Source organism: Brienomyrus brachyistius, chromosome 11, assembly GCF_023856365.1.
Source record: "Brienomyrus brachyistius isolate T26 chromosome 11, BBRACH_0.4, whole genome shotgun sequence".
NCBI lineage: Eukaryota > Metazoa > Chordata > Actinopteri > Osteoglossiformes > Mormyridae > Brienomyrus > Brienomyrus brachyistius.
This window is the reverse complement of record NC_064543.1, coordinates 13,812,685-13,836,928: the sequence shown is the minus strand read 5'-3', so window position 1 is coordinate 13,836,928 and position 24,244 is coordinate 13,812,685. Positions and strand designations below refer to the sequence as shown.

The following is a 24,244-nucleotide window of genomic DNA, read 5'->3' as shown; positions in this document are numbered from 1 at the left end:
TGGTATATCCGGGATAGGCTCCGGACCCCCCGCGACCCAGTAGGATAAGCGGTTTGGAAAATGGATGGATGGATGCAATGGTATAAAAATAGAAATTGAGAGGCAGACATAAGAAATGGAGAGGGAGATTGACAAACGCCAAGCATTTTTAAATACCAAGCATTTTGCAGCGTATAAACTTTTATACTCACTGTGCCCCGGAGAGTGTTACCACAGTGGTCACTGGATACAGGTGAGAGGCAGAGTGCGAGACAGAGATGGAGTACAACGAGACTGGAAAGTGACGGACGCCCACCCTTCCAGTCACTTGATGTGTTAATCTCTTTAAACAACAAAACACCATTGTGAAGTGTTAATCTGAGCAAATCGCTCGGCAAAACTATACCACACGCAACACATGTTGTATTGTGCTAGCCTAAGTCACTTCCCTTCAGTTACAAGACAGCACCGTTCGTAGTGTACGATAATGTCAATTTTCAGGACAAAAAAGCCTGCTGTAAGAAGATTTGGTGGGACATAAATGATGGATGTCATAGCCCACATGCAAAACACGAGGTGCAAATCTCTTATGTTTGACATTATTATTCTAAACTTTTCTATTTTTATTATAATTCAAAGACCAATATCATTTGGTTTCCATTGTTGATCCTTAAAGGAATCTTAAGTAATCATTTCCAGTAGCTTACTTAAGCACTTAGTGAAATGTTGAGTTACTCCTGCCTATCGAGTGTAGAAAATGCGTCACGGTGGGTGGTACTTTGCAAGGTGTACGTGATAATTAACTCTAACTTTTGTGACCAGGGACTAAGACAAGTTCCAAAAACCGCGTCTGCTTGCACTATTTATACAACAACAGCGCTTTTTTCACATCTTAAAGTGCAATAAACCTTTTTGCTAAGGCATTCTTTGGCATCTGGAACAAAAGGCTGATACATTAATTTCCGTAGTTTTGAGACACCAAGTGTCTTAGCCGGTAAGTGCTTTCTAACACACTTTCTCTTAACAGCTGGGTTTTTCCACACTTTATTCTTGCTTCGTCAAGGGCTGTTTCAAGTTCATTTTCTCATGTATAGGCCTACTGTAAACAAATATATACAATATGAAAAATTTTATGTGAATTTCAACATTAAAGTGGATTTCAGCACATCGCAACTGAGACGCTTGGTCTGATGTTTAAAACAGATAAGAAAATACACAGAAATGACAGTCTACGAGTTTACTGCTTTCGATAATCTTCCATTTTGGTTTGCTAAGGAAATTATTTCCAATTGGTAACAGAAGAATTACAGTTTCCCTGGAAGGAATTTTACAGTTTTGAAACCGACTAAAACCTGTACGTAGAAGCAGTATGAAATCTGCTTATCGAGCTAACTCCTGCCTTTTTTTTGTTCTGCCTTAATATGACGGTCAGGTCAAAGTTTACTAAGTTTCTTCAAGCGTGAATGAAAGCGGAACTTTGTATATGAGTACAGAAAAATAAAGTAACTATGTTATACTATTAATTTTTTTTGTGAGATTTGCTTACAACAATTAAATTGCAGTGCCATTAGTTATCAACATATTTGATTTTGATTATTTTTTTATAGGATATTGGGAAAGAAACAAGCACCTTAATTGTTTGGACGGTGCAGGTGTGCAAGCCTCCTACAGCTGTGGAGGGCACCACGCAAACACAAGGCCACTGCCAAAGGGTCTTGCGGCTCCGGGACCCTTGTAACAGAAATGGATGCCTTTGAGGGGATCCACTGTGTCCAGCTGTCTCCCTCCCTCAAGCCAGCTGTTTCATCTGGCCCAGGGTACGAGGTCCTAGTGACGGGAAACTCGGCCATAGCTGTATACTCATCGGCAACCTTCTTCGGCCAGCTGAACACCTCAGCACCTCAGGCAGAGGAATCCCGCCCAAGTACGCAGAAAGATGGATGTGCGGTAGGAAGGTAAAGGAGGGCCTTTTGTGGTGATGATCTTTAAAGTCTAATAACTGTGCATAGCATCTGATATAATTACTTCTGTGAATTGATTGTTACATTTTCCCATAGGTTTCTAAGTTCATCTGGCTACCGAATTGAACATTAACCATAGTATCAATGAATTAGTTTTTGCAAGCATGTTCCAATATTAAATGGCTCCTTATGCAGACATTATACTTACACAATGGAGAGACTAATGGTTTTTATTAAATGTCTTTTGGCAAATTGCATACTACCCATCTATTGAAATAATACTATCTTATCTGTAAAAAGGTAGTATCTGTTAAATGGGGCCATTCCTTGTTCATATAACCTAAAAAAGTCTGTGCAGGAGCTGCTGAAATCAACTCTATATCCATGTGTCTCATAGCTCATCATCCAGCCCATTTTCCAGTATTGGATCATGGGGGTATTTATGTATATTGCTGTAAATATTCACTGATTTATTTGAATTATATGATGGTGTTTATTTTTTACAAGATTTTTGATCATCTTAATAAACAGCTACTTCTGATGGCAAAACAGCATTCAGGATCAGAGTGTTGTACTTTGGATTATTTAAAAAAGAAATTTCTCATCCGTTGTCTCAAGGAGATACTCGGTGTGGTGATGTTTGGCCCAATGTTTTAGAGAGAAATGGAAAAAATACTGATAAGATGTCACCTTGAACCCTTTGCTACAGTTCAGTCTGTAGATATAATCAGGGTGGGGGGTGGAGCAATCCCCCATGATTGATTTTCCCCAAGCAGTTTGGTCATGGTACAATACCCATGACCCTTTGATGCCCCTGATAGGTTTCCTAAATTATTATGAATGAAGACAACATCTATCTATTTGTTTTCCAACTATAGCACAATTATTTAGAACAAGTTGGAGAATATCCCAGCATATGGCAAGAGGCAGGGGGATGTCCTGGCTGGGTTTTCATCAGTAACAACATATGATCTACCAATAAAAATGTCATACGTGATTATTCCGGTGCTTGGAACGCTCAACATGGTTATTTTGATAGTGTTTTGCAAGTTTTTAAAGCTACCTAAAAATGATCCCCGGCATATTTCAGAATTACAAGTAGACTATTTAAAAGTCGACTATATTAAACTTAATTACGGTACATATCCACCATAGTGTATCACCGGGATTTGGATAAATGTTATGAAGGTGTCACGGGAGATGGACGAGTTAGCGTACAAAGTACATTGAAGCAGTGATTTGTGCCCAAATTCCCATGAAGAAAATGTTTGATCGCATCCGCTAGCACGACTATCGCAAGGCATCGTCCGCGTTAACATTGTGTCTTATTTAATTGCCCTATGACGGCATTTCTTGACGTGCCTTAGGTCTTAAATAGTTGTCGTGCTTTTAAGAGGAGGAATTATGATTTCGGTTGCAAGGGAGTGGAGTTTGGTCACGTGTTTCCTGAATGGAATGAAAGAATTTTTAGGATGTTTTATCATGTGACCAACGGCGGCTATCGAGGCGTTTATTTTTGACGGAGTCTTCACGTAGAAGAAAACTGCGTCTTGAAAACCGCGTATTACACGACTTGTTTATTTACATGAGAGAGAAATTTGTCGCTTATCATTAAGCAGTCGTAGTTCGCGACTTGATTATTAGCCAAATAGCTATACACATTGTAGAACTGTGTTGGAATATATACGTTTGCTTTGGACTGTGCTTTTTTTTCTTTGCTTTTAAACGCACCGTACAGTGCATTTTCAGTGATGCTGGTGATGGCTAAAAAATGAAATAAAACGTAGATAGAGAACAGCCTCCGGACGGATGTAGCCGTGGTGGCCGCGGCTTGAACTGTTTTATCGGACGGTGAGAAGGGTAAGGGTGGAGAAAGCTTCCAAATAAAGCCGGCGAACCGGATTTCCAGCCTCTTTCCTGCAAAAAAGTTATTTAATCGTTACCATTTGGTGTAAAGTGATAGTTTTAAAATATGACGCACTATTGAAAAGCGTCTGATATGGCTCGTTTTCTCCTTAATGGCTGGTTTTGTCGCTGCATGCTTTACGGTAACGTCCCGAGTAATTAGCTGTTACCGAAGGTTTCTGACATTCGAAAGAATGCAGATGTTTGGGGTATGTGTGGGTGCCGGGGACTGCGTGGCGGGTCCAGGGTGGGGGTGTCCTCTGGGTATCGGATACCTTGTATTTGATTTAATCCCATTTTTAATGTCTGACAAATTTATAATGGTAATGTACAGGCCAGCAAAGGGGAGAAGTTTGTTAAACTGCATGACGCTTACTGTGTTTCCAGGCGCATAACTTTGGGTTGAGCACTGAGGGGAGTTGAGGTCTCCACCCATTTAAGGGGGTCCAGGGGGCTGTATTGGCTGGTTTTGATTATTGGGGGGGGGGGGGGTGAGATTTACGCCCATGTGTTTTTCAGTACCTGTTGTGATGGACAGAGTTGAAAGTTTTTGGTTACCTTGGCAACACTTAGAAAGTATACTTGAAATTGTGAAGGTGTGTGCATTGCATAATTATGTATTCCTGGCTTTTCTAAAATGCTATCCCTCCTATTAACAACAAAAGGTTGGTAGATCTGGAGCCAGAGTCGGAGCCAGGGACAGGTCCAAGCAGCACAGGCACAGGGCAGGCTGTGTCAATGCCGCTGGCCAAGCAGGACCCAGATGGCGGGAAGCGGGAGCAGTACAACCTGTCCCGCCTGAGGAGCTCCTCCTTGGAGATCAAGGAGAAGGGCTCGGAGATCCTGAAGGAGCAGCTGGACACTGCCCAAAGGGTACGGCGTGCATCCTGAATATGCCCTAATATCTCACTGTGCACTGTTTATCCTCCTCAGATACTAATTGTGGGTCTGTGTGCCATTTAAAGACGGTGATGCTTTGGGTCCTGTCTGTCTGCCAGCTCGCTGCTGCTTGTCAGTTGTTGCCGGGCCGATGGAAGATCAGCGTCACCGCAGCCCGGAGGCTGATCCATTGATGTGTCTGTGATTTCTGCTTACCCAGGAATTGCAACTGAAGGACAAGGAATGCGAGCGCCTGTCCCGGGTTCGAGACCAGCTGGAGCAGGAGCTGGAGGAACTGACTGCCAGCCTGTTTGAGGCGAGAGACGGGAGCACTCTGTCATTCATTGTCCAAGTCCTTTGCTCCATAGTCATGTCCTCATTACCACAGTACTGTGTTACAGCTTATGCTAAAGTACATAGTTTTATCTTAGCTTACCTCATCACTGTGTTACTCTGTTTCTTAGCCATTTTACCTGTTTAACTCTTTTCTGTAGGAGCCTCATTCATTGTATTTTCTACTAAATTTGTTCATACCCACTAATTGCTCTGGGATATATATATTTTTTATATTTTATGTCTGTGGCCCGTACGTAGGTGCCGGAGATCTGGGGCACCATGGCGTACTCGGGGAGTTCACGTTGGCGGCAGCTGAACTGTTTTATCTTGTTGCCCCCCCAGGAGGCCCACAAGATGGTGCGTGAAGCCAATGTTAAGCAGGCAGCTGCGGAGAAGCAGCTGAAGGAAGCACAGGGCAAGGTGAGTGCAGCCCCCACCCACGGTCTGCCAAGCTGCCAGCCGCTGTGGATCAGGCGTTAAGATAATTAGCAGTGTTATGTAATTGGACCATACCTAGCATTTTAGATGTTCATTTGCATTTCAATTTAAGATAAATCACATTTATATTAGGACTGTAAATCCAACTGATTTTCATCCATTACAGCCCCAAATGGTTATGATCACCTTCCGCTGTCACTACTTACTGCCCCGAACCATGTCCTGTTTCCCTCTCAGATTGATGTTCTCCAGGCGGAAGTGACTGCTTTGAAGACACTGGTACTTACCTCAACCCCCTCCTCACCCAACCGCCAGATGCATCCCCAGCTAATGTCCCCAGGGTTGGGGAGCAAAAGGGGAACGCCCCGCACAGGGGGGGGCCACTTTCGCAACAAGAGTGCCAGTGGGGTGCTGGCTTTGGATGTTACGTCCCAGGACCATACCGCCACTCCTACAAAACCTGGGTTCCAAGAGGGTCGTGAGGTAAGGGCCACACATACCGTACTGTGCAAAAGTCTTAGGCAGTCAAAAAAAAAAGATGTTTAAATGATCTTCATGTCGGTGTAAAACTAGTATTATGCTTGTCAAACCTGCGCAAAAATTACCCCAGTGTTTGCAGCAACCATTCAATATGCCCGTGTACGTTTTGACACTAATCAAGTTTGGCTAATTGGTACCTCATTGAGTTAATTGGTAGGTTGCTAGGTTGGTTGGTTTGTTGGTTTATTAAGCTGGTGGTGAAGTTTAACAAATACGAGCAATGACTGAGCTGCTCCCGAGGAGAGGTTTGGGAACTGAAGCGCTGTTCATCCAACCATCCAGCAAAATTTCAGTAACTTTTTGGGGGACAGAAGAAATTATTTTCAGTTTTTATTGCTACTTTTCATTTGCATATCTTTTAATATTAAATTATGTTTATCATTTTAAAAAACACTTAACTACCCCGATTAATAGATTTAAACATTTTCTTTGCCTGGCTAAGACTTTTGCACAGTACTGTACATACAAGTATATATACTTGCCCATGCATTAAAATTCATCTATGTATATTCTTGCTGTCTGGGTTTCCCTTGCGTCAGGACGCACCATGTACACGACTAAACCTGCGGTCAAATATGGCTAGACCCCAAAAAAATCACACCAGCCACCACAGTTAAACTGAACTAGCACAAAGCATTATTGGACGGTTGCTGTAATGTACGATAATGACTGTTGGACGGCAACAGGACCCTGATCATGAATCATTATAGAGATTCATAACATGTTTGTTTTTCCGTGGTGGTTTTTCCGCCATCGTTAGCACCTTTTACCGCTTTACTGCTTTTCCAAAGGATTAGCCGTGCCTCTGCCCATTGATTTGAGTAATTTCTGGTGTAATTAGTTTCAAAGGCTTTATTCATCATCATAAGCATTTTATTCGGGTTCTTCTTCTTCGAACTTTATGAGATTCACATCCCATCCTTTTTACTCATGTTTTTAAACCCCTGTAATGACAGCAGCTTCTCTCAGTGGTCTCTAAATCTCTCATACCTCTCGGTGGTTTTTCTGGCTTGCTCCTTTATCCTTCTCATGTTGCTCTGCCTACGTCACTCTCCTCTCTTTCCCTTTCTCGATACACACCCCCTTTTGTTCTTGTTCTGACTTTGCCAGTGGAAGTCCTTTGCCAGTATGTCAGTATGACCTAAACAGCCTCTCAGGAGGGGACACCAGGGAACCGCAGTGGCAGATTCCAGCCAGAAGGCGTGCTGTGGCAATTTTTATGGAGATCAGCACTGGAGGGACCGTCTTAGCTGTTTGCTAAAGCATTTTGTAGTTTGTCATTTATTTTGTTATATTGGTATCTGTGTGTTTGTTGTGCATTATTGTTCTTGTGTGTGTATGTTAATATAAGACCATTATAAGGAAGAAATGCCAAAAATCATTGTTTTCAAATTCAAAATTATGAGTGGTAAATATTTGAAATGTATTTGTTCACTAGCTGTGAATTTCACTTCAAACAAAGTAAAATAAAGACATCGGGTTTCAAAGTATCCTCTTCAATAACAAAACGGCAACATTCGGCAGTTAATAAGTGTCATATACACTGACCCATTAACTTCAGCTTATCCCTGTACCCAGCCTGAAGGCCTCAGTTTCCGTTTTCATGCAAAACATGAAACAGCTTTTTTTTTGTAGTGCTTTCACTTTGTCATTTGAAAGTAAAATGACCATTTATTCAAGGTTTGGAACTCTGGTTTGGAAAGTGTGTCACATGCATTGTGAAATTTGTGATAATAGCTGACACATACATTAAAGGTTGTCATGGTAATGCTATCCCCCCCCCCCCCCACCCCCAGATAGACTCCTCTCTGTATGCAGAGTTTCTCACTTGGCGGGAGGCGGCGAGTCTGGACTGCACCTCTGCCTTCTTGAGCCGCGTTTATAAAGAGGACATCAGGCCCTGCTTGTCCTTTACCTGCTCTGAGGTCAGTGCTCTCGTGTGTGTGTGTGTGTGTGTGTCTGAAGGAGTCTGCAGGGATAAAGTGTCTTCATGAAAAGCGTGTAGGTGTGGAGGTTAGCCTGCTTGAGGGTGTCTAGGTGGCACAAGAAAATGAAGGTAAAATGAAGTTGGATTATTAAGGTTCAACAGTAGTTCATTAAATTGCCGTAATTAATCTAATCGTAGTTGGAAGTTAATCTAGCAAATAGACAGCATTTTCAGTTCCACATTCGATGTAGCAATTACCAAAAACGTGACAGTTTTAGCTGTACGCGTGTGTCCACCTAATACAGAGGAGAAAATCGGGATGTTTGTGTCACTGCATTTCTGCTTTAGTATCATTGAGTCCTCTTCTCCCGTAGCTCTCTGAGGCGGTTCAGGCGGCTGTGGAGAACAATTCTCTGACCATTGAGCCTGCGGCCGCTGCTGCCCTTCCTGTGATGAAGGCGTCGGCTGCAGAGCGCAGCGGATCCAAGTGAGTCTGTCGCAGCAGCCTGGTGCCTTTAATAACCAGGCTTTCCCCTGTTTATGTATGTATGGAAAATCAGTGATAATGAATCTTGCGATCCAAAATATTTCAATCAACGTTTCTGCTTCATCCTTCTCTTTCCGCCTTCTTGATTTGATTTGATCTGATCTGATTTTAACTTTCAGTGGCTGGCGTGCAGCAGTGGAGACGTAAGTGATTATGGGAACCACCCGTTTACTGAATGAGTATTTAAACTACTCTTGGACCGCTCTGTCCCGCTTAAGTAAAGTACAATGCTGTGGCACTTTGTTTCCGTTCCATGCTTGTCAATGTTGGTTCCCAGCGAAGACTGAAACACTGAAATTGCTGTTAAAATTTACCATGTAATACCAAGTACTGCAACTATATTATAATTAACGTATAAGCCAGACGCTTTCCCGATGCTCCAAAGTGTCCAAGTAGTGTTCCGATCATGCCGCTGGCTGGTGTTTGTGAGAGGTGTGTGTGAACGTGTTCCCCTGTCGACCGCCTCGCTCTTGTGCCTGTGTGCTCACTCCTAACAATATGGCCGGCTCTGGTCTGGTGCTGTGCGAGTGGGGATGGTCCGCACCCATGGGAACGTTCTTTATTTTTCCCCCTTGGGGTGATTTGACAGGTGTGTTGCTGTCCAGGTTATTGCATGCTGAGGCCTCGCATGTCCATATGCTGCCCTGTCTGTCGTTTTCTGAAACGTTTATAGGGGAAACCCAGAGATACTGACTGCAGCTCCTCTTCTGGCCTTTCAGGAAGTGTGCCCTTACTGGTGTTTCTCGAGTCTGCCAGCATCGAATCAAACTAGGTGACAAAGGAATGTACTACTACATTTCGCCCTCCAGCCGCGCGCGGGTAAGACCCGTCCGCGTGTCCCATTCATCCCGCTGCACTTATCATCTTTTCCAGTTACTGTCCTGTAATTTGCCAGACTCTTTTGTTCGGAATTCCCGTTTATTCCTTCTGCTTTTTAGATCACGGCTGTGTGCAATTTCTTCACCTACATCCGCTACATTCAGCAGGGCCTGGTCAGACAGGATGGTAAGTGTGATATGCTGAGCGCTAGGCTAAATGACGCATCATGGGGAGGGACTAACACTGTCCAATCAGATATGCTGGGCACTAAGCCGAATGAGACATCCTTCCCCCTATAGGATTAGCGCTGACCAATCAAATCAACGCTGTGGATATGCTGATGACTGCATGTCCTGCTGTGTCCTTTTCATAGCTGAGCAGACCTTCTGGGAGGTGATGCGTCTGCGGCGGGAGATGGCCGTGGCCAGGCTGGGTTACTTCACTGCTGACGAGAGTTAGAAGATGCCTGTTCCGGGCGGATGAGCAGCACAGTTGATATTCAGGAGTCCCGCTGATAAGGCTCCACTGATCCCAGTTCAGAGCTCAGCAGGCTGTGCCAGGTGCTCACCTGCTGATCACAGAACAGAGATCAGCCAAGGGGACGGATTGTGGGAGGTGTTAGAGTAAAGCCATGGGGGCGACGAGTTTGCATGAAGCCCTCTGTCTATCAGCCTGCCATGGGCTGAAATGCCACCATCTGTGCCTTTTCGTTTGTGCCCCATAAATGACAACTAGCCCGTGTATCATATGGCTATGCAGGATGCGCTTGGTCTGCGTGGGGATCTCCGAACGAAGGGGAGCTCTGCGACCTCTTCAGGGCCGTTGGGGCACTGGATAGGATGCAGGTGAACATTTGTTTAAGCTGCATATCCCAGGCCAGGTACAGCTTTCTATAACAGCCATTTGGGTTTTGCACTTAGAGCCATTCCGTGGGTCATGAAACACCATGCTGCATATGATGTGGCCATTATCCAGCATTGCATGATTAGCATAGTAGTCTAGCAATCTTTACGTTGGACAATATGTATGTACAAGTTATGCATTCATATTAGAGAAACATATTTCCTTATGCTGGACAAGTTATCTTTTGTTTTAGTTTTCTGCTCCCCCCCCCAGAGCCAATCCTGTAGTTATAAACAGTAAAACAAGCTACTGGTGTATGATGTTTGTTTTTTTTTACTTTGTTCATTCTGTCTGAAACTGTGTACTAGCAGAAGGTCTCTGCCGGTCCTTATCCACTGACTCCATGATTCCAGTCTGTTTAATTCTATGCGGGTTTGAATGTGGAAATGCACAACATAATTTAGTTACATGGATGGATGGATGGATGGATGGCAGGCAGGCAGGCAGGCAGGCAGGCACCAGGGGTGAAACTGAAGAATTTTTGTTACTAGCCAACTGGGCTGGTTCAATAAAAACAAATTACTACCCCATATAAAGTTTCACTAGCCCAGGATGTCATTTTCAAACATAAAGAGCAACCCAAAGCCATCTCGCTTCACAATAACTTTTTACACATGGTAATTTATTATTGTCATATTTAATTTCCATAAACAATTTACCCACTCAGAGCACTACATGGTAACATGGTCGGTGAAGAGCCAATCCCTATCAGTCATCCAGCTATCCAAAAACATATAGATCCTGTTTTACTGTTTTACTAAACATATAGATCCTGTGTACTGTTGGATATTTAGGCTTTTTCATTTTTAAATCTAGCTTGCCAGTACTACAGACCTATTACAAATCTTTGCTCATACTGTACTGTTCTATTGGGGTAATGCAAAGTATAAGATGTTTAAAATGAATGCTAACACATTAACATTGACAGCCATACATGCATTTTTTTACAAACCAACACAATAGTGTTCAGTTTTTTGTTCTCGCCCTTAGTGTAAATTGCTCGCCTTTACTTGCTTTAATAGTTGCTTTAATAGAATGTCTCGATTAAGTAATTACTGTCTGAAACGTCAGACTACAGTGCTGCAATCTTTAAAGTGTCGCTTAATATATACCCATTAAAATGTCCTTTATTTGACAATGGAAAAGTCAAAATGGTGACAATGGGGGAAAAATGACTTAAAATGTATGATAAATACAACCAAAGTATAAGATATGTGACATTAACAAAAATAAAAGCTATACAATGTTAACTTTCTAATAAAATGGATAAATAAATACACATTCATTTAAAGAACCAGTTAAGTTTGGACATCTGCCTTTAATGCATTAATCCCTGTTTTAGCTGTTTAGCTCACTACATAGTAAAAGGCCTACAGGAAATGAAGTAATACATAGCAAATATTACAACAATCAACAACTGTTCATTATCTTAAAATGTTACATTCTTCAAAGTAGCCCCCCTTCACTTTGGTGACACCTTTTCAGACTCTTGGGATATGTCCAGGTCATCTGTCACACTTAAGGTGTGCTTAAGGTCATTATCTTGTTGAAAAACGATCATCTAGGTGTGGCCAGACTTCTGACTGGTACCGTTTATATTCTCCTTGACTAGGGGTCTTCAAACCATCTTAAGGTAGGGATTCACCTACAACTAATGTATGCTCACATAAGTAACTCTGAAATGAGGATTGCTCTGAACAGAGTGTGCCATCAAATTATTATTTATTATTACTGCTGGGCTACAGTTTGAGATCAACTGTTCTGCATGATATTCTTTGACATGTAAGAGTTGGTTAAGGCTTACAAATAAAATCTCATGATTGATTTGACGTTTAAGGTTAAATACAATCACACATGTCACCCTGTTGACTGACAGCGGAGCTCTGGTGAAACACGAAAGCTTGGTCAGCGATATCCGCTGGTGTCACATGTCCCCTGTGGAGGTATGATCTTCCTTGACCCGAATGGGCCACAGGCTGCTGCTCTGACAACATCCACCGAAAAAAGGCTCAAAGTTCTTGATGAAAGACCTGGAGAATGCATAACCCATATTGTAATTTCAAGTACGGCCTTTTATGTAACACTATGTTTTATGCTGACTCGTCTTAAAAACATTGTATCTTAGAAATTTGACCAGAATGATATGAAAAGAAAATATTTCCCATCTCTGGCAGGACAAGCTGAATCAGTCATAGCCTACCTTCTGTAGCATGTGACCATCAACAGCGTCACCAAAATGGCCACAATCACAGTTGCCAGGGCAACCACCAGGGTCCGGACAGACAGCGCCTCAGGGCTCACTATCTCTGAGAGACACAGACAGGAAGTAGGGATGGTATCCTTGGGTAGAGTGTAAGGAGTTGGTCATTTGGTTGTAACCCCTGATGCAACCTCCCATATCCATGGTCACTAGAGAGATGCTTTATAGTGGATGCTGTGCGTCTCCTGCACTGTGGCAGGATGGCCGTACCCTTACCTGTGCAAGTGTAAGAGCCTGGTGTGTTGACACACTGCGCTTTGACTGGGCAGGGTGGCACTTCCTGGGCACATTCATCTACATCTGAATCACAAGGTTGATGAATATCAACTTGTTTGTTTAGCAGACAAAGCAACACACTTTGAGACAGCAGGGTCAGACAGTCGCTGTTAAGGGCCTCATTCAGGGGCCCAAGGGTGACTCTGGGGATCCCAAACCTACCGAGCCAAACACTGCCCTCAAACTAACACTCAGACACAACGTCAACATGCCCATATCACACCCCTTAGTTTTGCTCACCAACCATTTAGTTCGCAGGAAAAGTTACCTTATAAATCATTTGTATTCGTTCCTGACAAACCGAGATTAGCCTACCTTTAATGGCTCACTTACACCAAATTACATCCTATAATACTTCCTCAGAGGCTTTGCTTGGTAGGTATACATAAAGTTGTATGATGGTGCAACTTAATTTAGCTTTAGCGTAAGAGTAAGTATGATGGTATGTTATACCACGTTGTACTGTATGAGGTTATATACGTATAGCTAGACTATATTGCTCCAGTAAATATTCATTCACTTTGAACATGCTGAATAATGTAATAACATTTTCACTTGCCAGCGTTTTTGACAAATTACTAATATATCTTACGTTGAGTGGTCACTTCTAGTTCTGAGGATGCATTTCAAGGTTATTGTCCCCATTAGAGTACGATCCAAGTTTGCAGGTGGTTTTTTGGGTGCTTTACCTTGACAAGTAGGAGGAAGCTGACTCCACTGGTTCACGCTGGGGTCACATGTGATGGAGGCTGGTCCAATAAGGGCATAGCCTGGCTGACACTGGTAGATCTGGACGGAGCCACAGAGCAGAGAGAAGCCAAACTGCAGTCTGGGAATGGAACCACATCTGGGGTCTGGCAGAAAAGAGAGGGATGAGTGGATGGATGTGAAGAATGAGAGGGAAGTAGAAACATTGAATCTAGTAGAGAGAGTGGATTAAGATTAAGATTAAGATTGCCTTTATTAGTCCCACGGGTGGGAAATTTGCGTTATACAGCAGCAAAGTGGACAGTGCAGCAGAAATAAGCAGAATGCAGAAAAAAAAAAAAGCAGAAGAGAATAAACTGTAGAGGAGGGTTCTTCAAATCTGGCCCTCGATTCCAAATCCAGGCCATGTTTTCAGTTCTCCCAGGTAGTTAGTTTAATAATTACTGATTCTGATTGGATAGAGGCTTCACACCTGACTCACAGGTAAAGGAAGGCTAGAAAATCAGCAGCGCTCGAGGACCTTGAGGACCGTGATTTGAACAGCTCTGCCGTACAGTTTGTGTTTCATCTCCTAGTCTTCCAGTCACCCAGACCTGTGTCAGGCTCCCTCCAGGCTGAGAGGTTCAGGGAGGGGATGAGGGGGTGTGAGCAGGGCACCATGTCTCCAGCATGGGCACTGTGGGCAAAGGGATCAGGGGGCACGTGGCCGAGCCGAGTGTTGTCACAGATGATACGGGACAGTGACACCCTTCGGAGCTCTGCTCTCTGGGCACCAGTGAAAACCTCCTCTCTCTCCCACCAGAACCTGCCAGGGAAAGAAAAAAAATCAGCAGAACAATATTGGCCAAAGGTAATTTTAACGAGGATCCAGGGGTGCAATTGCACCCCCTACTGGTCAGATGAAATAAGCAATTAATTAATTCATTAATTAGATCATTTATATTGCAAAGTTAATTTTCAAAATGTGACTTGTGCTTGTTATACCTATGTCTAATAATAATGTATTGTAAATGTATTTACTATTTACTTTTTGTTTTTTTTTTTTCAAATTCATTTAAATGACCGGTTAGGCTCAATCATTTTGCCATTTTAAGTTGGCTGGTGGCAAGTCTGAGAAGAATGTATGAAACGTCATTTTGGTCAGAATCTGAAAAGTGTGTGATTTTAGAGACAGAGAAGACAGAGACTGCATTGGGTTGTTGTGTAACATTAGGGAAGCTTGCATTTCATGCCATTCTTTTGGATTATGGTTCTCCCTGTGGCTTTCCACTGGGTTCTGCAGTTTCTTCCAGTAGTTTAAAGACATATAGTTTAGCACCTGGGTATATGAATCACTTGTACCCTGTACTGCGTAGGGTGCAGATGAAGATACAAACACAAACAGGGGCCCCATAAAGGTGTGGGGGGGGGGGGTTAAGATGATTCCAAGGGCCCCAGAGTGACAGGGGCCTTAAAAAATTTGAAACATTGGTCTGGGTTGGGGGCCCAATACCTCTAGTGGCACCCCTGGATTCATACCGGTCTCCATCTCTAAGGGCGCGAAACTGCTTTCCCAGAAGGCAGCTGAGGAGGGGTCCCACACGGCCCCCAGGGAGGGCGGGCTCCGAGATGGCTCCCACCCACAGGTCAATGTTGTGTGGGGTCCCGTACAGGTGCAGGAGCTTCTGTGCCAGCTTGGCACTGCCCAGTATGCCTGCCAGCTCAGTGACAGTAGTCGGGACAGACAGGTCACACAGCTGCCTCCATGCGCTGTAACCTGACAGGAAGAGGAGTCTCGACGTCAGCGTGTATGGCCGCCTCACAGCTTAAAGCTGCACAAATATGAATCATGAATCAGGGGTGCTGGAAGGGGTCGAGCTACCGGGCAGGCCGTGGTCCCGCCCCCGCTGCAGGTTGAGCGCGCCCAGATCCAGTGGTAGCCCCCCCTGGGCCTGGAACAGCCGCTCTGTGAGCTCCTCCACCATCATCTGACCCGGCGTCTGCAGCTTGGCTGGGTAGAGCAGCAAGCCTCTGAGGACAGGGTCTATACCCCCTGGAGAAGGGGCAAAAGAGCAGGGGGGTGGGATTGGTCACTGTGTTAGGATGTTGCTGGGGATATTCTTTGTGTTACAACCCTGGAGACTCTTTGTTAGACTTAGACTCACTATATCCAGTGGAAAGGATGATTCCATCCAGGTTATTTTTTTTTTTTTTAATGTTCTGTTATATGTTCTTTTCAAGACAGTAAAATCTGGCCTAGTCAGAAGTCAATGCAGTGTGGTTACAGTTTTAAGAAGAATTCACTCTTTGTAGAGCAGTGTCACACATAAACACCAGAGGGTGCAATAGTGTGCATTTTCTGTGCCTTCGACTCCTCCGCGGCAGTTCACCTGCAGATTAGCTGTCGATCTATTTTCAAGGGTTAAAACAGTCGCAACCTGTTCTTGATTACCAGGTCACTGCATGTAAGTAGAAAAAAATCAACATTTCCCAGCCTAGTTTCCCAACATTTTTGCTTCCTCTCAGCTCCGTGCAAGACCACATTTCTGTCTACCGGGAGCTAGAAGGGAGCAGAAATGTAGACTGTCTGTCAGGGAGCTGAGAGGAAGCAAAAACATGGACTGACTGGGGGTCCTTGAAGACCAGGGTGGGAAACACTGAACTAGGAGGGTGTTTGATGTTTTTCTTCTGTCTGCAGTTCAGAACTTCCAAACCACAAATGGATGACTCACTGTCTCCTTTCCCAGGCTGGTACTGAAAGCAGACAGTTCCCAGACTTTCACTTAATAAGGTAATTAATGAATCCCAGACACCAAATACCTTCTTGTTTATTCTTGTTTGTTCAAAGTCAAGCATTTATGCTGATATGTAGCTAAAGGAAAACAAGTTAATCATTTACTAGAACCGTGCTCCCGTTAATGCCTTTTCATGATGTCATTGTTTCTTTTATGAGGGGAAAAACCCTGCTGACCATCTGCAGAAGGAAAATGAGCAAAGCAGTGACCAATCTGGAAGCAGATCCACAAAAAACAGGAGAATTGTAACCTAAAATCTCACAGTTATTCCCTTTCACTCCTGCATTAATCTACTGGCAGCAGCCGATATCCGTGTCTGCAGCAAATTGGATGAAGGAAAAGTTAATAAAATGCAGTGTAGTGCAAGATCATTTTTGTTTTCATTTTTGTCTAATTTTTAATTCCCATTCATTCTAAGATAATGTCTGTTTTCGTATCTGACCCTTTATTATAATACAATAGTTTGTTTTTTGTTTCCAGTTACGATACTCTGAATCACTAGAACACCCACATGGGTCCATGGTCAGATTTGCTTGTGTAGATAAATTAGTGGAAAAAAAAACTACCTTCTTGCATGACCCTCCAGGAGGCAAATAGTGAGAGATGCAGGGGCAGAGGAGGGTGGTGGGAGCTGGGGTGGTAGCCGTGGTCTAGCCTATTCACCACGGGGTGCACAGTCACGTGGGCGAAGCGGAAGGCTGCTGTGGCAAAGGCGTTGGCGATGCTGGGGTCTGTGTCGGGCTGGTAACCATGGTAGGGTGGGAGGAGCTCCAGATGGGCCTTCTGCCCAAGCACACGTGGCAGGTAGTGGTTCCATGTCAAAACCTGGACAAAAGGTGTTGGAGTACACATTGGAGTGATTATATCATTATGTTACTACATCACACTATACTATACTATACTATACTATGTTATACTATACTATACTATGCTATACTATACTATGTTATACTATACTATACTATACTATGCTATACTATACTATATTGTTATTGCTGCATTTGATCTGTGATCCATCTATGAATAACTATCACTTAATCCAGTTACGATACATGATTTGTTAAATAAGGCTGAGCTGACCTATAGCACTGTATATGTGAGGATGCCCACGCAAGAAAGAAACTTTGGTATGAACTAAATTTGTTATGAAAAATGGTTGAATTAAAAGCGGGTTTGTGTGGAGCCACATGAGTTGTGCCCTCAACTTCTCCAGCAAATAAGTGACAAGGAGCAAAGAAATAATTCAAAAGACCACAAATGAACAATTGTTCAATGAACAATTGAACTACTTCACTGGCCAGGATGGATGGAGAGAACAGAGAAAGGAAGAGACAGGGAAAGGGGACGGACCTGGTGGACTGCACCCAGGATCTTGCGTGCCTCCTGGTACAGTGTGTCAGGACTCCAATGGGGGTTGAGGAGGTGCAGCTCCTGGGCCAGTCGGTTGTGTTCCCTCAGGAACAGGGTGTGGAGTGCAATCATTCCCAAGTGCTCATTGGCCCGTGTGTCTCCTAGGTGCCCACAGGGAGGCAATGTAGTTGAGGTATCAACAGGTAACAGGTAACAACAGGTAGTTGGGAGCACATTTCACCTAAGTAAAAATTAATCTCATTTATGTCATTATCCATAGAACCTTCCGGATTTGTACCTACATGGAGAGGCTTAGAAGGTTTTTATACATGTCCCTTATTCACTGTGTTGGACATGGATCTGCATACACTTGCCATGTCGCACTCAGGTGACCGCAGTCCCATACCTGCCTGGAAGCATGACGTAAAGTTGCCTAGGTCTGCAGAAGGTTCCAGATCAGTGGAGTGGAGCCCTTGGCGTGGGCCACATGGGTCTGGACGGGAGGGCTGGCGTGGCAGGTATGGCATGTAGGCAAGTCCCTGGTCAGAGTGCTGGAGGTTGTGGGCCAGCAGGCCGAAGGGGCTGGAGTGGTTACGGAGTACAGAGGCCAGGGGCTCCGTGCTGCCGTACACCATGCTGGCATCCACGAAGGAGGTGATGGCGTTGAGCTGCTCGCGGTGGCACAGCGGTAACACCTGGCAGCTGGGGGCTGAGCGGAAAAAGGGCATGCAGCTTTGGGCAGAGGCACGAGGGTCTGAGGATGGGATCTAAGACGGGAGAATAGAGCCACAAAGAACAGTCTTGTGTCTGTATCTGTCTGTATTTGTATGATAACAGTACATTCTCCTCAGTTCGCTTCAAATAACCTAGTTTGAGTTTTATTACTTGAACTAAATTTGTGATTAACTTGATCCTTGTATGTATCAAATTTTATAAGAGATATAAAAACCCAATCAGGGCTGGATTGGGATTAAAAATTGGCCTTGGACTTCCAAGTATAAATTTTGTCCCCCACTACAAATTTTGCTGGCCCACATACGCATTAGTGATGGCCACAACGATGCTTCGTGAACCAATTGCTTTATTTTCTGACTCCATTAGATAGTGTTCTTGGTTTATTTTTGGAGCATGCGTTGAGCCTTTTTTTTGAACAAAGATCGCCATCTAGTGGGGTCAGAAAGTACAGCAGATGGTTCATGAAGTGTCATTTTGGCCATTATTAATACACATCTGCCCACTGGGAAAATTCTTGGAATGCGAAATAGCCAGTCGAGCCCTGAACTGATAATGTTAAATGACTGGAAGAGCAATGGAATGAACTGGATGCAGGGGAATGAGAGAATGACAGAGATCATAGAATCAAAAGAAGAGAAAGGTAGGGAAAACAGGAAAGGGATGCAGATGAGACCTGTATGGGGAAGCATGGAGTGTCGCGGCTGCAGGTGTGGGTGCAGTCGACTCCCGTGCGGAAGGCTGATTTGCTTGAGGTCTGAGGGGTCAGGACCAGGTCATGGTCAATCCACTGGCCCCATTCCACTAGCAGGTGGGACAGCGAGGAGTCTAATGATATGTCTTCATTTTGGGTGTACAAGATCTGCTGTGACACTGCTCGGACCTTGGGAAAGAGAGGTAACGGTAAATTCTGGTAGGGGAAATTCCATGTAGGGTTAGCACTTTCAATATGATGGAAGAAGTGACGCCAACTCCCCATGTCCCTGCCAATAAAATTTCGGACAAGGTCTGTGTGTGTGTGTGTGGGCGGGGTTCGCTTAGTCCACATTAATAGTTTCGGTCCGGATTAGAAAATATGGGACAGATCGCATCCTGTATTGGATCAAAACGGGACAGTATTTTATTTTTCAATATGGGACGGCAGTTCTAATGTTTAGCGCTGTCACTGCACAGATGGTGAGAGTGGATAATAGTGTAGCACCGGCAATTTCGGCACCCAGGATCGATCCGTTCCGAAGACGTCCGAAATTTCCAGTTTACGTATGTTTCGAAACATCAGTCACATGACCGCTGTTCACGGCGTGAGAAAAAGCCGATTAAAAAAACCGGGAAAAAAGTACATGGATGTAAAATCTTGAGGAGCAGTATGTCAGACTAAACGTGAATATTTAAAGATGAGAATAATAATCTTCTGCAAATAAATTATGTGCAATTAGAACACAAGGCACCTTATTGTAGTATAACAAGAGAGGATGCTTCCTGGCATATTATGGTTATGGATGGGGAGTGGGACATCTGGAGAAAGTGTGATGTCAGTCACCAGTTGACTGATGGCTTCGGGCAGCGACAATCCCCAGTAGCATTTTTAGCACAGCATGGTGGAATGAGACGGTGGCTAAATATGCTCCATTATAGAGGCCGCTGAAGTGGACGTGCACACTTGTTCATAATATTGCTAACATCCCCTTCTTTGCTTCTGATATTAGTGCAAGAGTGGTTTCGCGACCATACACAAGAGACATTAATAATCTAACGTTTTTATGATATTAGTTGAATTACAGTTGGCAAAATGCTATCACACGCTAATTGCAGGTATAGGCTACCTATGACAGAATATAAAAAATTAAAAAGAAATTATATTGTATTACAGCCTCGTGCCTATAGCTTCCGGGATAGGCTCCGGATCCCCCGCGACCCAGTAGGATAAGCGGTTTGGAAAATGGATGGATAGATGGATGGATGATATTGTATTATGCACATGTTTGACAGTTCGAGCTTCGTGCTATAGCTGCAGTTCCGGTTTTTGCCAGCAGGCTGTGCACAACTAGTGTTTCGAAACTTTTCGAAGCGTTTCGAAAGATTTTTTGTTTCGAATGTTTCGAAATTGTTTTGATGATGGAAATTGCCATATCCATTAAAAACAAACAGGGAAAACCAGAACTAACTGCAAGTAACAACTGGAAAACAGGGCAATACCAGGAACAGAGGTAGGCATGTGGCACATGAAGCAAAACAACCCATCAGGAAAGACACAGGACAAGAAGGAACAGGTAGGACAAATAACAAGTACTGGCACAGGTAAATGGGCAACAGGTGGAACTCATAACAACGACAATCACTGAACTAAGAAGCTTAACAGACAAACTAGAAAAAGTAATCGGACTCTAGGAAACCTGAGCAAAGTAGAATAATTACAAAATCACGAAGGTATAAAACAGAAACCAAAATAACACAAGGAGGGCAAAGCACAGGAAGGGATTAAGACTAATACTATAAATACCAGAAACAAGAAAAACTCAAATAAGCAAAACAAAAATAGGTGAGGCTAGTTTTAAGCCAGCCTTAAACCCACAACCAGCAGGTATAGTTTCTGGGCCTCATGCTCAGCCCACTCAGCTATGTAGCCATCCCAGGAACAAACGAAACACAAGGTCTGAAGGGAGGCATAGGGAGGAGGACTGGACAGCCAGCAACATCTGCTGGCCAAATGGGGAGGAAACACAAAGGGCAGGGTTGGACAGGTGCTGAGCCTTATACTGCCAGGACTATCGCTGTGACTGACAATTCTCCTGGCACCATTACTGACACTACAGCAAGCGTGTAATATAAATATATAGAGAGATGTCTGAAAGCAGACATAGTATGGTGTTAGTTAGTGGGTGTATTGCTTAGTTTAACAGGTGCAGGGTAACCTTGTCAGCCGTATAACGGCTCACTGTCCTTATATAACTCGTAATACAGTATACATACATAATGTATATGTGATACACAGCTACATTATCGAGAAACACCCAAGCTGACTTGCATCCGGTGGTCCCGGGCCCAAATGTGAACACAATGCTGTATATTATATTGTATATTATAGCTCAGTGTTTCTAAAACCAGCCCTCGGGGACCCCCCCCCCAGACTGCCCACATTTTCCCTTTTCTCCCAATTCCATGGGAGTTAGGAGAGAGCAAAAATGTGGATTGTCTGGGGGTCTGATAGATGATCTATAGCAAGAATATAGGGACCCATGCTATATATGCTACATTGGGTTAGTACTCACCGGGGGGAGGGCGAAATTATGATAACCATACTGGAGATCCCAGCCTCGAGGAACCGCCCTCCCATCCTGGTACTGTGGAGGCAGCCAGCGGGTGTAAGGGGTGTTGGCTGCCCCCCACAGAGGGTGCTGTCTGAGGGGAATAGAGACATGCGCTTAGAGTATTGATAAGGCCCTCAATGACGCTGTGGCCTTTCTGTTAGCAGGCCGGCGCGCACCTGTTGTTACATTCCCCGGTGATGGTGCGATAGCGGTTTGACAAGCAGTCCGTCTCACAGAGGGGGGGGCGCAGCTCAGCAGAGCAGCCTGTGGCATGCAGCAGCTCATCCATGTCCTTCCCACTCAGCAGATCTGGGGAGAGCAGGCATGTCACACCACATCCTCCCAACATCCATTCTCAAATGTCAACACGCAGTTCAGCAGACAGGTGACAGTTGGCTGATTGTGTTCGGGTGGTTCCTGGTCTATGAGTCTCGTTCAGTAACCTTAACACCCAAAGTGAGCATCCTCTGGGATCTCAGTACCAGTGAAGTTGTGCTGGGTCATGGTGTGGGTGTAGACCATCTCTCTGATTAATTCCACCGTGGTGTCCAGCAGTTCTGCTGCCCGCACGTGGGTTCTGGTCCTCGGCCCCGCATGTTTGAACTGGGACAACAGGTCACTGGGGCTGAGGGAGCCCTCTGACAGGAGAATCTTCACCCTGGGCCATACAGAGAACGACATCCAATAGCAAGCAAATAACAACAGATACAGGTCACATGACACAAGTCACACATAACAGAATATCCAGAATTCCGTCAGCGCCCTTATTGTTCAAAGTTAGACAAGCTAGTTGAGATTTTCGTGAGAAAATTGGGATAAGCAAACAGAACCATTTGTCATGCAGACTTGGCAGCGAGAAGCATGTCTATTTAGAATGCTTTCTGTCCTTGGGGTTGGGCAAGGCCTAGGTGTGGTTCTGCTGGTGCTAAAAGCAGAAACCTGAGTCAGGGTTCAGGAATAAGGCGGCGGAGAAAACAAAGAAGTGCGGAGCTCCTGCGTCGGGGCGGAATACAGAAATGACTGAAGTGAGAAGGGCACAGGTGCTGTGGTGTCACATGGCGCTATGGCAACTTCAGGCAAAAGAAAATCGATATCAGAAAGGAGGAGACAGGCGAAAGCAATCAATACAGATAACGCCAGGTACCCGTGTCTCATTTTCATGCTTCCCCAGCTCACAGTATGCTATTACAAAACTAGCAATACTGCATCTCCTTTGCATTTATAGGTCCTACTAAAAGAATAGTTGTGCAACAAAAAGACAATGTTCTACTTGTTTAATTGATCCACATTTTTTTATTCAGATTCTGGTATGAAGGTATGTTTTTTACAGTAGGACATAGCACAGTTTTATGTATGGGCTGATTTATTTTGAACCCATTAAGTAATCTCTGCTCGAGGCAGGGATTACAACCCTAAGACTCACCTCTCCCTGGTATGGGCATATGCGGCATTGGTTAGCTCAGTGGCTCTCCTAAGAGCTTCCTGTAAGAACTTTGAGCCAGGATAAGCGCCCCCTGCTGGGCACACAATGCACAATGCTTGTACATAGAACACCATGGAGCACTATCACTTTACACATATGGCAAATCATACGCTTAAATTTCTTCTAAGCTTTGTCAGCTATATACCATTTAGGCAAACACACTATCATGATGATGCTGTTATTACTACATCTGACATATATAAAGATTAAACCTTTTCAAGAAAAACAGAGAATACCTGAGGCATTCTGGGATTTGGAATGGGGTGTAGCGGCGGGTAGTAGGGGGATGACCAATGAGAAAGCCAGAGCGAATAAGGAAGAAGGTAGCTGAAAAAAACGACTGACATGCTATACCGCAAATACATCATCAGGCTGAAAATACATCAGTAAAGAGACATCCTGCCAAAAGACTGAAGTTAAGCAATGCAATATTTAATTTACAAATAATTTAATAAATCCAGTGAGTTAATGCACTGCTGTCAGTAGCACAAATGTAGCATTTGCTCATTAACCATTAAATATCAATGTTCAAAACATCGCTGTGTTTGACAATTTGGTTAGTTATTAATCCAAAGCATTTAGTTAAACTTGTTGATCCCAATCTATTAAAGAGGTTGGACTAATAAGATACTGAGTCTTACCATTGGTCCGGGGTCTGTCACTCTGTCTGTCTCTGCCAGCTTCTTTGTCTCTCAAGAAAATTAATTGAGAGTTTTGCAATCCAGAAGCAAAAGATTTTTTTCATAACAGAATGACTGCAAAGGTGTGTTTTAGTGCAATTTATGTCATATGATGAACTCCTTTAATAGTGAGTGAGATCAAAATGAGTGAAATAGTGAGTGAAATGTGTGAGTGAGTGTGTTTTCTATACATATATAGCTATGTGTTTGCCTTTAACAGTATGGTTGTCGTTTTGCATCGGTGAGAATGTCTGTCTGTGTGTCGGGAGGGCAGTTCCGCGGTGCTCGCACGTCGATGCTAGTGCGAGACCCTCTAGCCCCCTGAGCATCTGCCTCTCCTGGTCAAGGGATCAGCTTTTGTACCTTGGCAGAGCTCATAGGTATGTGCAGAATCTACATCTCTGTCTGTGGTGACAAGCGTCTCACATCAAAACAGCAG

The 24,244-nt window shown here is 44.0% G+C and overlaps 2 protein-coding genes across 8 annotated transcripts; one reads left to right on the top strand and one right to left on the bottom strand.

Moving 5' to 3' along the window:
• Positions 1–770: 770 nt before the first annotated feature.
• Positions 771–10,480, top strand: rab3il1 (RAB3A interacting protein (rabin3)-like 1). 4 transcript variants are annotated; one of them, XM_049030489.1, is made up of 12 exons: positions 772–973; positions 1,587–1,934; positions 4,511–4,718; positions 4,945–5,040; positions 5,403–5,480; positions 5,736–5,981; positions 7,835–7,963; positions 8,340–8,452; positions 8,632–8,655; positions 9,232–9,331; positions 9,451–9,517; positions 9,705–10,480. In XM_049030489.1, the coding sequence occupies exons 2-12, from the start codon at positions 1,723–1,725 to the stop codon at positions 9,788–9,790; spliced, it is 1,359 nt and encodes a 452-aa protein (XP_048886446.1). In that variant the 5' UTR covers positions 772–973; positions 1,587–1,722; the 3' UTR covers positions 9,791–10,480. The 4 variants fall into 4 exon arrangements, with proteins under 4 accessions (XP_048886447.1, XP_048886446.1, XP_048886449.1 ...); XM_049030492.1 differs by having other exon boundaries at positions 774–973; positions 1,796–1,934; XM_049030490.1 differs by lacking the exon at positions 8,632–8,655 and having other exon boundaries at positions 771–973.
• A 380-nt stretch (positions 10,481–10,860) lies between these two features.
• epx (eosinophil peroxidase) lies at positions 10,861–24,233 on the bottom strand. 4 transcript variants are annotated; one of them, XM_049030484.1, is made up of 15 exons: positions 23,066–24,233; positions 22,125–22,300; positions 21,819–21,951; positions 21,604–21,733; positions 19,011–19,217; positions 18,009–18,369; positions 17,603–17,763; positions 16,819–17,077; positions 15,340–15,510; positions 14,997–15,234; positions 14,072–14,283; positions 13,460–13,624; positions 12,711–12,794; positions 12,435–12,540; positions 10,861–12,264 (listed from the first exon to the last, which is right to left on the bottom strand). In XM_049030484.1, exons 1-15 carry the CDS (start codon positions 23,197–23,199, stop codon positions 12,159–12,161), a joined length of 2,643 nt encoding a protein of 880 aa, XP_048886441.1. In that variant the 5' UTR covers positions 23,200–24,233; the 3' UTR covers positions 10,861–12,158. The 4 variants fall into 4 exon arrangements, 3 of the variants coding, with proteins under 3 accessions (XP_048886441.1, XP_048886443.1, XP_048886444.1); XR_007400665.1 differs by lacking the exons at positions 10,861–12,264; positions 12,435–12,540; positions 12,711–12,794 and having other exon boundaries at positions 13,490–13,624; positions 13,960–14,283; XM_049030487.1 differs by lacking the exons at positions 10,861–12,264; positions 12,435–12,540; positions 12,711–12,794 and having other exon boundaries at positions 13,490–13,624; positions 14,971–15,234.
• Positions 24,234–24,244: the final 11 nt, after the last annotated feature.